Below are 12,893 nucleotides of genomic sequence, written 5' to 3' on the forward strand. Positions count from 1 at the left end.
CAGCAGCTTCTCAGCACAGAGCCCGAGCCCATTCCCAGTCCCTCTGCTGGGGAGGAAACTCTGATCTGTCAGCCCAACAGAGGGAAAGGGGGGAGAGGAGAGAGAGGAGAAAAAAAAAGCAGCTGGAAAGGTAAGCCAGGCCCGGCCTGCATCCCCGGGCTCGCGTAGCGCGGCAGGCGGTGCGAAGGGTGCAGGGCGGGCGGGGAAGGGGGCTACGCGAGGCCGGGGATCGGCCGGGGCGGTGTAGGCCGCAGCGGGGGGTGAGGGGAGTTGGGGGGGTTTTTGAAGCTTTCGGGCGCCGAGACGAGTGCCGAAGGGGTTGAGACGGTGGCCGGAGCCCAGCGGGAGGGTCGGGGTGCGGCGTCGCGGCGCCTTTGCCCGGGAGGTGAAGGACGGCGGGGGAGAACGGGGGCGGGGGGGCGCTAGGCCTCAGCGCGGCGCGGCCCGGCAGCTCCGCTCCCCGCCCCGCCGGGCCCCCCGCGCCGGGCCCCGGGCCCAAAGCGGGCCGAGCCCCGCCGCCGCCGGAGCTTGGCGGCTGGGGGGAGGCGGCGGGGGCGCCTCGACCGGGACCGCTCCCCCCGCTCCCCCCACCCCGGCGGGGCGAGGAGGGCCGCGGGCTGGAGGGGGGAACTGGGGGCGGCATTAATTTGCCGAAATGACTTTTAATGAGCGGCGGTGGTTGGGGGGGCCGGGGGGACACCCTGTCCCCCAGCCCGGTCCGGGGCCGCCGCGGCGGAGGCGGTGCCGGTCCCGCGGGGCGTGCGGGGCCGCGGCCTGGAAAGTTTGGCGGCTTTTTTAGGGGGCTCCTTCCCCCGCGCCGCCGCCGCGCTCCCTGCGGCCCTGGGGATGGGGCCGGGGGGGGGTGTTCGGGGCGCCCCGAGGCGCAGCCGCGGGTCCTCCGGCCCGGTGTCCCCCGCCCGGTGTCCCCCCTCGGCCGGGCCGGCGGCGGGGGGTGATTCGCCTCACAACTTTTAGGAGGGGGTGGAGGGGCGGTTTGGGGAGGCCCGTCAGGGTTGCCCTCCCCACCCTGTGAGCTGGCGGCACGTTGCGGGGGTCCCGGCCCCCGAAGCTGGGGGTGAGGGAAGGGAGCGAGGGGCTGGCTCGGCCTCGCACCCCGCCATGTGCCGGGGTCCTTCAGCCGCCCCCGCTGTCCCCGGTTGGCACCAGCGGGACAGGGGCAGTAGCAGCCCCCAAACAGCCAGGGGACTGGGCTTGTCCCTCTGTCCTGTCCCTGCCGGGGGACCCTGGGTGTCCCTGCAAGCCCACTGGGACAGGGGGGGTCTCTGTGAGGTGCCACTTCCCCCCCAGAACTGAAAATGAAAGGATGCTTGTTTTCCAGGGATAAAGAACGTCTGGTAGTTGTGAAGTGAGTCCAGTGGAAACCCCACCAACGCGCTTCACCCTGCACAGGTGAAGTAGCTCTGGTTTCTAAGGTGGGAGGTGTCTAGTTTTGGTCAAGTGTTCCTTAATGTGTCTTTTAGCTCAAAATGCTAATATCTTTGTACAAGTAACCTCAAATGAATTTTGGAAATGACAGTAATGCTTACCTTAAAGCCTTCTATTATGCCATATGATTAAAATATGTAGACCTATAGTTAGTTCTAACTTTGTTACTTAACAACATACAATGAAGGTTTTATTTTAAGGCTGTTCTCAGTTTTTGAGGCAAACTCAGGGCAACGCATCATTCACCCGTAGTTGAACGTGGGCACCCCTGGCAGTATTTCGCGCTAAGGCTTTACCAGCTGGGTATCGCTGCGGATTGATGGGCCGGAGCGCTCCTGTTCGGTATGAAGCTATCACATACAACCTGGTGACACTTTTGGATCCATCTTCAGCCTTTTATGTGGTTTGTTTCTAATATATACGTACACCAGGCAAGATTTATTGATTGTAAAGCTAAATCATCTACAGAAAGCAACCCGAAATTTACTTGGTGGGAGTTATTTTGTTGTTTCAATATTTTTATGATGAGTGAATGAATTTGCACGTCGGGCCTGGTCCTGTGGAGTTGCATGTACTGTATTCTCACAGTGTGGTAAATCCTCAGGAGGTACAAATTTATTGTAATACCATATTGAAACTTTGATAGCTTATAACTGCTAAAAGGCTGCTCTGTGAGAAGCTGCACTACTTCATGTTATTTATCGAGTATTCCCACTGAAGCAAGAATAATATTCCTGTATTGTGTGGTAATAAGCTTGTTTGTCTTTGCAGCATTGGGACTTAAAATAAGACTAAGGTATTTTGTTTAACCTCATATGCAAACACAGGTTATCTGTTACTTGAATAAAGAAAAGACTTGGATTTGCAGCTTGCTTTTTTTAAGTACAGGTGCAAGGTATGCTGTGGTTTGCTTAGTCTCTTCTTTTTCTCAGGCTCATGGTTTAGATATTTTGATACAATGTTTTACAGCACCTCTCTGCGAGGTTGCAGTGGCCTGAATGTTCCCTCTGTTGCTGATCTGAAGGCTGCCCTGGCAAAACCTGGGTCTGTTTGTAGCCGCCCTGAAATATGTGTGCATCCGTGCAAGCGTGAGAATCTGCTTGTGAGGATGTGATTGCAGGGCTGGGGCCTGCGACCTTCTGCTCAAATAAAGAAATCTGTGTTCAGCAAACTTCCAAAGATATGGAGCCTGTCTTGAACCTTAGGTCAGGAATAGCCATGTTTAGGAAATTATGTTATAGAAATCTATAGGAACGTGCTCTTAGCAACAGTTATGAATCTTCATGCTTAGCATCTTTTCTCTTCAGAAGTCCTTCGGAGTTTCTAAAATTCCTGGAGTCTTACATGTTAGTTGTTTTTTAGGCTTTGGAGTGTCTTTGTCGTGTTTTCTTTAAGGTATTGTTTATCAGATCAATGGAAAGAAGAATCTGTTTCATTTTGGAACAGTATGAGTTGTTTTCCCTCCTCTTATGTTTTCTGCTGTTGATTGAAACTTCTTACAAATGTATAAACTCTCTAGCTGTTGTTAGTATTATTAGGTATAATATTTAAATTTTGTTCTATATTTATTGCATTATATTCTGAAGAATAATTGGTATTACCAGTATTGCCTAAGATATACTGCTGCTTTTCTGTTGATGTATGCTTATGCAATATAAACTGCCTTTTTGCAGAGCTGAAGTAAAAAGCTTTCTGATAAGGCAGAATGAGGACAACATTGCTGCTGCTGTCTTCCTGGGTAGATTTTAACATATGAAAAAAAATAGCCCAAAATATAGTTCCAGGTGGTATCTAAAAATGTCTAGTAAGATCTTAATGTGTTAAGTGCCTTGATCTATCAGGTACTTGCACGTGTGTGCAGAACCTTGAGTTGTGTGTGGCTCTTCAGAGGTCTTATTGAGTAAGGATTGTACTGTAGCTAATAAACAGGAGTTCTCATACTTAACTTCGGTTGCTTCCCAGTGTTTTCCATCTCAATTTGGATGCTTTTACTGACAGAAAGACTCTTGTTTCCAGAATTGCAGCAGGCTTGGTTTGATAGCTGCATGTAGTAGGGAATGGAGCTGTTAAATGAGCAGAAATAAGCCAAAGTTTTGGTTAGATCACACAACGGGGACAGAAGTTGTAAGTTTGTGGTGTTGATGTCAACCACAATTGGATGTGGTGCGGCTTCTCTTGGTAGAACAGACCACTTCACAAGAGACATACTAGTTGCCTAAGGTCTCTTAGTATGAAATAGAAAAAAAAGGAATGTTTTTGCTTTGTCTCTAATAATATAGTTTTTACTAATGCTACTGAAAGGTTTTACTGTAAGGTAGCTTTAAATGCAAATTTTTGTGCAATGATTTTATGGTCTCTGTTCATCTCTGAGTGGATGAAATTCCGTGTTGCTCAAACGTCTTAAAAAATCTGTTTTACTGTTTAATCTCAGCAAGAGGGTCAGACAGTGGCAGCGCAGGGAATTGTTCTTTCTTGGTCAAGTTGAGCCATCAGCAAAACTGCTCTTTATGCTATTTGTGTTTGTGGAAAAGCTGAGGTTCTTGGAGATCCATGTTCTACTTCTGGCACCAAGCTGGTGATTTTGGAAGCATATGTACCTTGTCTGTGAGACATCATGAACACACCAAGCAATTTAATGTGAAATCTGCACTAGGATTAGCAAATGCAAAACAACACAGTTCAGACCTCTTTAATCGTGGCTTTTGTTTGGATGCAATGTGTGAAGCTCTGAGCTCAGTCCTCTTAATTATACATCTTTTAACCACTGACATGTAATTGCCTTGCAATTTACAACACATTTGGGGATTCCATTGCCTAAAAGGGTCTTACGTATGTTGAATGTAAAATTCTGAGCAGATGTTTAAGAATGTATCCAGCCCACATGCTTTAAAATATTCTAATACTTTCAGCATGGTGTTTCCTCAAAATTACTGGTTGAGTGTTTGGGCTACAATGCTTTTGGCTTTCTAATAATGACTTGGCCGTCAATTTCCCTGTAGACTACAAGGTGATGTCAGGTACCAAATTTCTGTATGATGGGAGAGGGTATATGGAGTGCAGAGCTATGGTTTTGTTCTCTTAGAGCTGGTGTGTGTTGCAAGGGAACTGGTGAGGCCTCCTTGCTGGTATTAAAAGCAGTTGGGAGCTGTACCTGCGTGTGTTTAGGTCTTTCATTTATTATTATTATTATTTTTCTTTTACAGTCACTTTGCAAACCACCTTCTGTTGTCTTGTAGAACGTAAGAAGTACTGTGCTGCGTCAGATCGGGGTCAATCCAACCTACTGTTCTGTTTTGGGCAGTAGGAGTAAGTGATGCTATTTAGGAAGAGCATGAAAGCCCAGCTACTTCTTAGTGTTTTCTTCTCTTCACCAACATCCATATTTGTTAAACTAGGCATGCTGGCAGGTACATCACCTATGTTCCCATTGCCTAAGAACTTTTCTATGGTCTTTTTGAACCTGATGGTACTGTCTACTTCCATAGCCTCCTGTGACAGCAAGTTCCAGCAGTAGTGAGTAGTAAAAAGGAAGAAATACTATTTTAATATGTATTGTGTCAGTCTCTTTACTATCTTCATCGAGTACACCCAGTTCAAATATTGTGTGATGTGGTATATGGCCATTCTATATTCACTTTATCCCCTACAGTGACTTTTTAACCCTCAGGCATGTCTTACATCATTTGGCAATGATGTAAGATTTTGGAGTTCGCTTCTCTTTTTTTGCCCCATTGCTTCTGACTAACTCGAAATCTTTTATTTAGAAGCAGTTGTTTAAGGAAAAAAAAATCTGTGTTCCTCAAGAAGCACCCTCTGATTTCTCATTCATGGGTTGTGGCAAAAGCCAGTTTGAGTGTATGCAGGTGTGAATTGTGTTTCTGTTAAACCTTTCTGCAGCTTCAATGTAGAGTATAAATGAAAAACCCAAGACAGTTTCCAGAAAGTTTTGTACCCTGGTATTTTTGCAGTGAAGTACAACTGCTTTAGTGTTTGATTTTTCCAGGGGAAGTCCATGTTTCCGTCATCTCTTACTGAATCCCATGGGACAAAAATAATTTCTCCCCCACCCACTATTTAGCAAAGTGTAGTTTCAGTTCTCTTCAGTGAAGCGACATGAGCCTATTCCATGCTTGTGCTACTTTTTATGTAGCGGCAAAAAAACTCTCTTAAGAACTCCTGTGTGTTTTGTTCAAAATAAAATGCTGCATAAGATTAAATCGGAATCAATAGACTTAAATGTCTTTATTATAGATATATGTGTCATGCTATGGAAGTAAAAAGAAAAAGCTCTTTTTAGCTTAAATAGAGCTTCAAGTCTCTGATCCTGGCAGTGTATCCACATAGTTCTGCTGTCTTTCAGGGACTCTGTTTCGGAATCTACCAGTAAAGATATAATTACAAGTTTGAGAGAGTTGCTGTAGGGTTTTTTTATTATAGAGCATTGGCTGCTAGGTGTATTACCTTTCTTTTTGTTCATTGCACTGTAGTTGCACTAATTGATTCCTATCAGTTTTTTTAACGTGATTATATTTGCATGAGCTTCTCATAGTGTATATATAGGCCCAAATATTCCATGTTCAAGCTCATTGGTTTCCCTGGGGACTATTGTCAGTATTTTTGCTTAAATGTTTCATATGGCATTGTGCTTGTACCCTGTATCTTACAGACAAGTGAGAAGTAAAATAATGTGCCTGCCTTGATGCAGTCAAGTTAAATGCAAAAATAAGACTTAATTATGAGTTAAGTCCAAAAATAAGACTGGGGGCACAAGAATAAATCCAGGATTATAGTGGCTGGGAGCTGTGGAGCGGTTTCTTTACAGCAGCTTAACGGAGACACACCAGGTATGCATTTCTCACTGTTTACTTTGGAACTGTCCTGTGGAACTTGTTTTCTCTGGTCTGTCACGTGATAACCTTCAGAAAAGAAATATTACTGGCTTGTGGGAAAGAGGAGAAGGTCATTGATCCGTCAAAAGCTGTGCAAAGCATGATAGTAGTCACTTAGAAGAAGGTGGTAAATAAAACCGAAAGGAATATGGAACAGCACGTGAGTCACCCCAACTGCAAGATGTACTCCTTCGTGCAAGTTTTTCAACCTGTCCAATATGCCACCAAATACAAGCTTTGGTTAGCTGTCTAGAGTAGCCAAGTCCAGGGCAAAAGGCTTTCTGTCAGCTTCGTTGTGTGTATGAGATGCAATTAGTTAAGACTCATTTGATTACCTTTGCTGCCATAGTCATGGAGGAGGCTGTCTCCCAAAGCAAGGTCACAGCTCCCATAGTGAGCATGTCAACAGGGGCTTTATGAATTTCTTTCACGTTGTTGCTGGATAAACTGAAGTGTAAAGTCAGTATCTGCACTAACAAAGATGTCTGAAAGGATTATTAGTTTCTCAGCATGCTAAGGAAGAGATAGTTCCCTCTTCCCATTCAATCTTTTTGAAGGGCACAGCCAACAATAAACTTTTTTGTTCTTAGTACTGATGCGTTGTGAAGGGTCAGTGATTAGTTTTCAATATATGTAGTATGTGCTCCGTACTTTCCTGTGCTTCCTTGCATTGAGTGAAGTTGGGAAAGGTGATTGAAACTGGATGAGATGCCGGTGCTTGTGTTGTGTTGATCCGCAAAGCAGGAGGCCCTTGCCCCTGGGGGTGTGTGCATGGAAAGGGAGCTATGTGTATAAAGAGGAAATACAAAATCATCCTTAATATTAATGATTAACTATTAATTAAATGATTAATCAGTTTGCTCGCACTTGTGCCGGTTACGTTTTATAGCACGTGTCTTCATTCTGTCTGCTGGGTATGCTGCACGTGTGCACATCCAACTGTTTCGAGAATTTTAAGCATGTTTTTAAATGTTTAGTAGTCTTCTGTGCTGCTTCTACAGCTAAATATGTGCTAATGAAAGGCCTGAGTTCTGCAGTTTACTGTTAGAGCTGTGGCAGAGTGTTTTGTTTTGCCCTGGCGACTTAAAGTTGATTTTCTACTTGTGATTTCTCAAGGTGCTTTCATACAGTGGGAAGTGCAGGTTTGTACCTTCTCAAGAGGAACCTTGGTCTCTCCTGCAAAGTCTATGCTGGCTCCTTCCTTACAATCATGTTAGTTGGGGTGGTAACCTGTACATCTGTCACATACCTCTGGTTTATTGCATATTTCCTGAATATCACCTCTATGTACGTTGCTTTGCTTGGTATATAACACATATGAAACTGAACCAAGTGCAGAATATAACGTGTTCAAAAGAATTTATTCCAGTGCTTCGGGATGGCCTTTCTGAATAAAAACTGCCTTTTACAGTCTGAGCTGGGTGTAGCAAAGTAGCTGCAGAATACATGTACTGTTAATTTTATTTGAAGCTGCTTTGGGGTGGAGGGTTTGGTTGGTTTGTTTGTTTTAAAGATGATTGCTAAAGACTCCATAGTGTTAGGAAATGAAAAAGTACCTTGTGATTGCATGGATTTGTTATTTTGTTGCACTGTAGGAATCTATTTTAAGGGGTCAAAAAAAAAACCCTGAACCTCTCTCTGAAATGACATTTCAACCCTTCTGACATTGATGGGAATACCACCTCTGACATTATTGATGCCTGCATTTACCTAAAATAAGTACAATAAGGTAGGAAGAGCTCTTGAAGAACCATGATGACCTCAAGAAGGGCTGTATATTGATGCTTGCAGAAGCTGTGGGCAACTACAAGATCTGAAGACTGTTCGTCAGGTGTGGTACAGCTTTTTTGAAAAAGCTTTCTCGCACTGCCTGATGAACTTAAAATTTTGCAGAGCAAGGACAGTTGCCAGCGTTTTTGTAAGCAAAGATACTTGAAGTAAAACCTCCACAAACAGATGGGTTAATCATCATTCATCTTGGTTCTTGAAAGCAAGTTATCTAATCTGATGCTTAACCTTTTTCAACCTGTAGCTCCTAATCGCTTTCTGGTAGATGAGCGGGGTTTTGTTGAACAGATTTAGGTGTGGTGGCAGTAGAATTCTGGTTTTTTTCTCCCCAATAATTTCCTTTCAGTGTTTCCAAAGATCTGTGACTACTGATGGAAAACTACATATTGTGCTAGTGGATCTGGCTTATTGGGTGCGAGCTGAACTACAGATTTCATGGCTACATCTGTCTGCCTACTTAAGCAGTAATAATATCTGTTTTATTCTGACTTTGACCTTTTTGATATTTTCTTTAGACAATCTGCATCATCTTGATTCGTCATCATTCCAGGATAGTGGTGTCCTTGGGGCTCTCTCTTAACATTGATATGGTCCAGAAGATTTAAAATCAGGTATTGTTTTGGGTCCCTCTTTCCTGCCAACATGAAACACGCAACCTACAACTGAATGAAATTTTTTTCCTTATGTGATTTACCTTAATATTTTGGTTCTTTCAGCTGATGTTCACAAGGAATAGAGTCACGTGATGTATGAAGGCAAACACATACACTTCTCTGAGGTTGACAATAAGCCCTTGTGCTCATATAGCCCCAAACTGTGCAAGCAGAGGCGACTTAACGGCTACGCCTTCTGTATCAGACACGTTCTGGAGGACAAGACCGCCCCCTTCAAGCAATGTGAATATGTGGCCAAGTATAACAGCCAACGCTGCACCAACCCCATCCCCAAATCTGAGGACCGTAGGTAAGTTGTGGTTACGCATCTGCTAAGCGGGAAGTGTCTGGGATACAGGCATGAGTTTTCTTTTAAGTTGCTACCTGGTTTCAGGATGAGGGAGGAACTGGCCTGAGTGGGTTGAATTCCAGGATGTTCCTTTCTGGGGGAGTGCAGTACTCAGAAAGGGGGCAGTAACTTACTCCCAAGGAGGTTTTCAGGAGAGTTCATTGCTTTTCTCAAATTCACTACAAACTGTGGGTCCAACCTGCTGTTTCATACCTGCGGTTCTAATTAATTTGCTTTGTCACTTGCAGTATATGCTCTTAAAAATGCCTGCTGGTTTGGCCAGCTGTGCCGAAAACACACTTCCACCCACTTTTGCTGGACAAACAGTTGAAAATGCGTACTTTCTGGGCTTAGACAGTGGTGACGCATGGGGTCAAATCTAGAATTACAATTTAGTGGCTGTGATTTAGTACCGATCTGTAGTTTTGTATTACCGGAATAAAATAAATACTGAGAACAGATGAACCAGCTGGGAAAGTGCTGTCCAGTCCCTTTCTTCTTTGCTTCCCCAACTCACTCCCCCTCCCTGCTCAAGTGAAGGTGCCCAGGTATTAAATGCCTTGCAAGAGATAGTGCTTGAATTTGTTGGAAAGCTGGGAATTCAAATTAGATTTCCTGAATTGCAGCCCATACTGTAACCACAAGGACATTCCTCCTTGCTTTTTGAGACCTGAACACCAGTCTCGTTGGTGTTGCAGGCAAATTCTGCTATTTTGGTCCAAGCAAGTTGTATGTTGCTTTAATTTTTCACAGCCGTTGTTGCCGGTTTTGCTGGTAACACAGCATTTATTTAATGTGTGTGATAATTAGCTGAGGCTTGTTCTGTTGCAAGCCATTTTTTTTAACCTAAAATAGAAACAAAATATGCCAAAAAAGAATCAAACTACTATTCACTGACCTTTCCCATTATTAGCTGCTGTTCACTAACCTTTTGCGTTATTAGCAGTGCTCCCACTGAGCCCTACATAGAACTTCTTCCTCAGCTCGCAGCTCCCTCTCTTGTTTGAAACAACAGTTGGACCGTGCTCTAAATTAACTTGCACTTCACCTGCCATTTCAGTTGAGGAGACTGATGAAGTGAGGAAAAAAAACCCCACGAATGTTTGTCAAAAGCTGTAGGGCAAACGCTCAAATGGCATGAGATGAATAACTTTAAGCTATAATTTGACAGTCGGTGACTGTTTCTTTGCTACCATACAATTGAGGCTCTTTGGAAATAAGCTTGCCGAAATGATCGTGGAAATTGTTAGTGCAAATGGTATGCTGTAATTTCAAATGCAAGAGCTGACTGAACCAGAGTTGCTGTTTACCAGGGGTCAGACTTAAAAACAATAGAAATGATAGTACTTAATGACGCTTTTTAAAGTCTCATATGTTCCCATGGAATTTGAGATTTTTCTTTACACCTTGAATTGAGTTCGCACTTGTTCTTTTTGATTTTTCTCAAGTTAAAGTGAAGTGTGGTCATGACATCTGGTGTATGTTATATTAGAATAATTCAATTGCATGGTGAGTGTCACATTACAGTACTTGAAGAGGACAGCAGGTGCCTGAAGGAGAAAAACTTTTAATTTCAAATGAGAAGATGTGATAGTTTGAAAGAATATTTTGAAAGACTGCTTCTCAGGGCAGAGTTGAATTTTAACAATAAAATTTAATGAATGCTAATGATAAGACTCTGCCTTCTCCAAACTTATTTTTTGGCAGGAAAACCTGTATCTGTTTCTTAGGAGATCTTTTTCACACTCCGTTCGATATAAAGATGTTTGCTATGTTTGAGTCCTTAACTTGTAGCTTTTAATTTTCTGTGTACAAAATTACTGTCAGATGGTCATTTTGTCACAGTTTTCAACATGTAACTGTACATGATCAGAAGCAGGCTGTATGATGCTCTGACAGCTGTCTTCTTATATGCTTTTAAAGATAAAATGTCTTAACAAGTCGCATGCGTTATATGCCAAAAGCTTCATAGTCTGTCCACAGATAATTAAAAAAATTATCACTTGACCCTAGACAAATGAGATGCTACCAGCCACAAAGATGTTTAATATGCTGCCATATTATGAGATTTCTTATTAACCATTAGCATCCTACTACAAATTCAACCTATTAATAGTGCATGGCTTCATTGCCTGATTTGAAGTGAAGTTTCTCTATTCGTTGTCTTCTTTTTTTAAAGAACATACACGGGATGATACAGACATGGATTCTGTGTCTGTATTTCCTCTGAATACATCTCCTAATTATTATCCAAATACACACATGGATAATGAAGTTCAGCTTAACTTTTATATATAGGGTTATTACCATTTAACTGGTTTAAACACCATTTTCTCTCTAATTCTCCTCTTTCAAGAGAATCCTTAAATATTTTGTTAATGTGCAAGATGCTCTCCAGTTTATTTGGATCTTCCTTTAAACAAGTGGCAGAACTTGGTACCAGTCGGGGATATGCTGGGAAGCAGAACGCAGTAGTAGGTGGAAAACCTCGCTGTCTGGATCCTTACCCTTCCAGTCATCTGGGAAGGTTTCCAGCTGAAACCATCAGAGCCTGTCACCCTTTGTGTGCCTCACGTTATGATAGTTTTAGTGGATATCAGCCCACCGCTCTCACCTTATGTACTGACTGCATTTGACCTCAGTTGCATGGCGCTGAGTAAGGAAGTGGGGGGGAAAACTGTGTTAGATACTCAATGTGAAAATTAGATACTCAGCTGAGAGTAACTCACAGATGAGTTATAGAAATGTCAAATTGTGCCACTAAGACAGGGCCATCAGAATTGGCTCTTGTAGGGCCAGCTTGACTCTAATAGGGTGAGAACCATATGAAAGGAACTGTGCTCATTGCAGGTGCTATTCCAGTCTTCCCAGTAATTTGTCTCCATGGAGTAAGAACTACTAATGCCTTCACCGGCCTTACGCCTCATCCAAAGAGTTTATTGCCTTAACTCAGCTGGTTCTAGACTGGTTCCAGCAGAGTCAGTGTCTGCACCAGGCTCTGCACATCGCATAAAGTTGGAGCCGGTTTGGGTCAGGACCAACTAAAACTCCATTCTATGTCTGCATTAAGATATTGTTGGCTTTCTGTGATGCAGTATGATCAGCTGTAAGAGCCAAAGCTTTATTCTCTGCCATATAACAAATGATGCTGTTAGGGTTAAATGAACAAGCAAAACCCTTAGTAGCCTAGAACTCAAATGATGTTAGCAAGCTAATTGCCTTTTAATGGATTTATTCACATTTTCTATGTTTTGCTTTCTCTTTGGTTTTCACAAAGAAAACAGCCTGGCCAGTTTTACATCCTCGCTCCTGCGCAAGCACAAGGTGGCAATATTTAAATTCTGAACAAAGTAAAGGCAGCATTCACATTGAGCAAACCCCTCTTTTTATTGGAATAAGAGGGGGGGGGGGAAAAAAATCCATTGAATTTGTCATGTCTGTTTATTGTTTTTTCTTCTGTCATACTAAAAGTGCTGTTCTAACTGATCTCCTCAGTCTTGTTCAAGCAAAGTATTTTAAAAGTGCTAAATTTTAATTACGGGAATAGTGCTGTTGACTTTAAGGGAAGCTTTATTGAACCCTCATTACGGAGCCCTCATTATATAATTTCATTTTTAGAAGTGCATCTCTCAGTATGAATTTACAGTATCACAGTGTATTGTAATAAGGACTCCACACATTGCTGGCTTCCAGCTTGCCTCATTTAGATTTGTTTATTACTTACAACTTAATGTAACAAACAAATTATTTAGACAATAATAAGTAGCA

General features: G+C 43.0%; 1 protein-coding gene across 5 annotated transcripts in view; it reads left to right on the forward strand.

Annotated features, from left to right (window-relative positions):
• Positions 1–42: 42 nt before the first annotated feature.
• The window catches only part of INO80D (INO80 complex subunit D), a 42,846-nt gene continuing 29,995 nt past the window's right edge, over positions 43–12,893 (forward strand). For 2 of the 5 annotated variants that reach the window (XM_065841385.2, XM_065841386.2), the window contains exons 1-3: positions 968–1,410; positions 8,639–8,734; positions 8,840–9,086. In XM_065841385.2, the coding sequence (XP_065697457.1) occupies positions 8,869–9,086 (218 nt within the window). In that variant the 5' untranslated portion in view covers positions 968–1,410; positions 8,639–8,734; positions 8,840–8,868. The other 3 variants (XM_065841383.2, XM_071811464.1, XM_071811465.1) reach the window with 3 other exon arrangements.

This window comes from Patagioenas fasciata, chromosome 7 (assembly GCF_037038585.1).
Source record: "Patagioenas fasciata isolate bPatFas1 chromosome 7, bPatFas1.hap1, whole genome shotgun sequence".
Taxonomy (NCBI): domain Eukaryota; kingdom Metazoa; phylum Chordata; class Aves; order Columbiformes; family Columbidae; genus Patagioenas; species Patagioenas fasciata.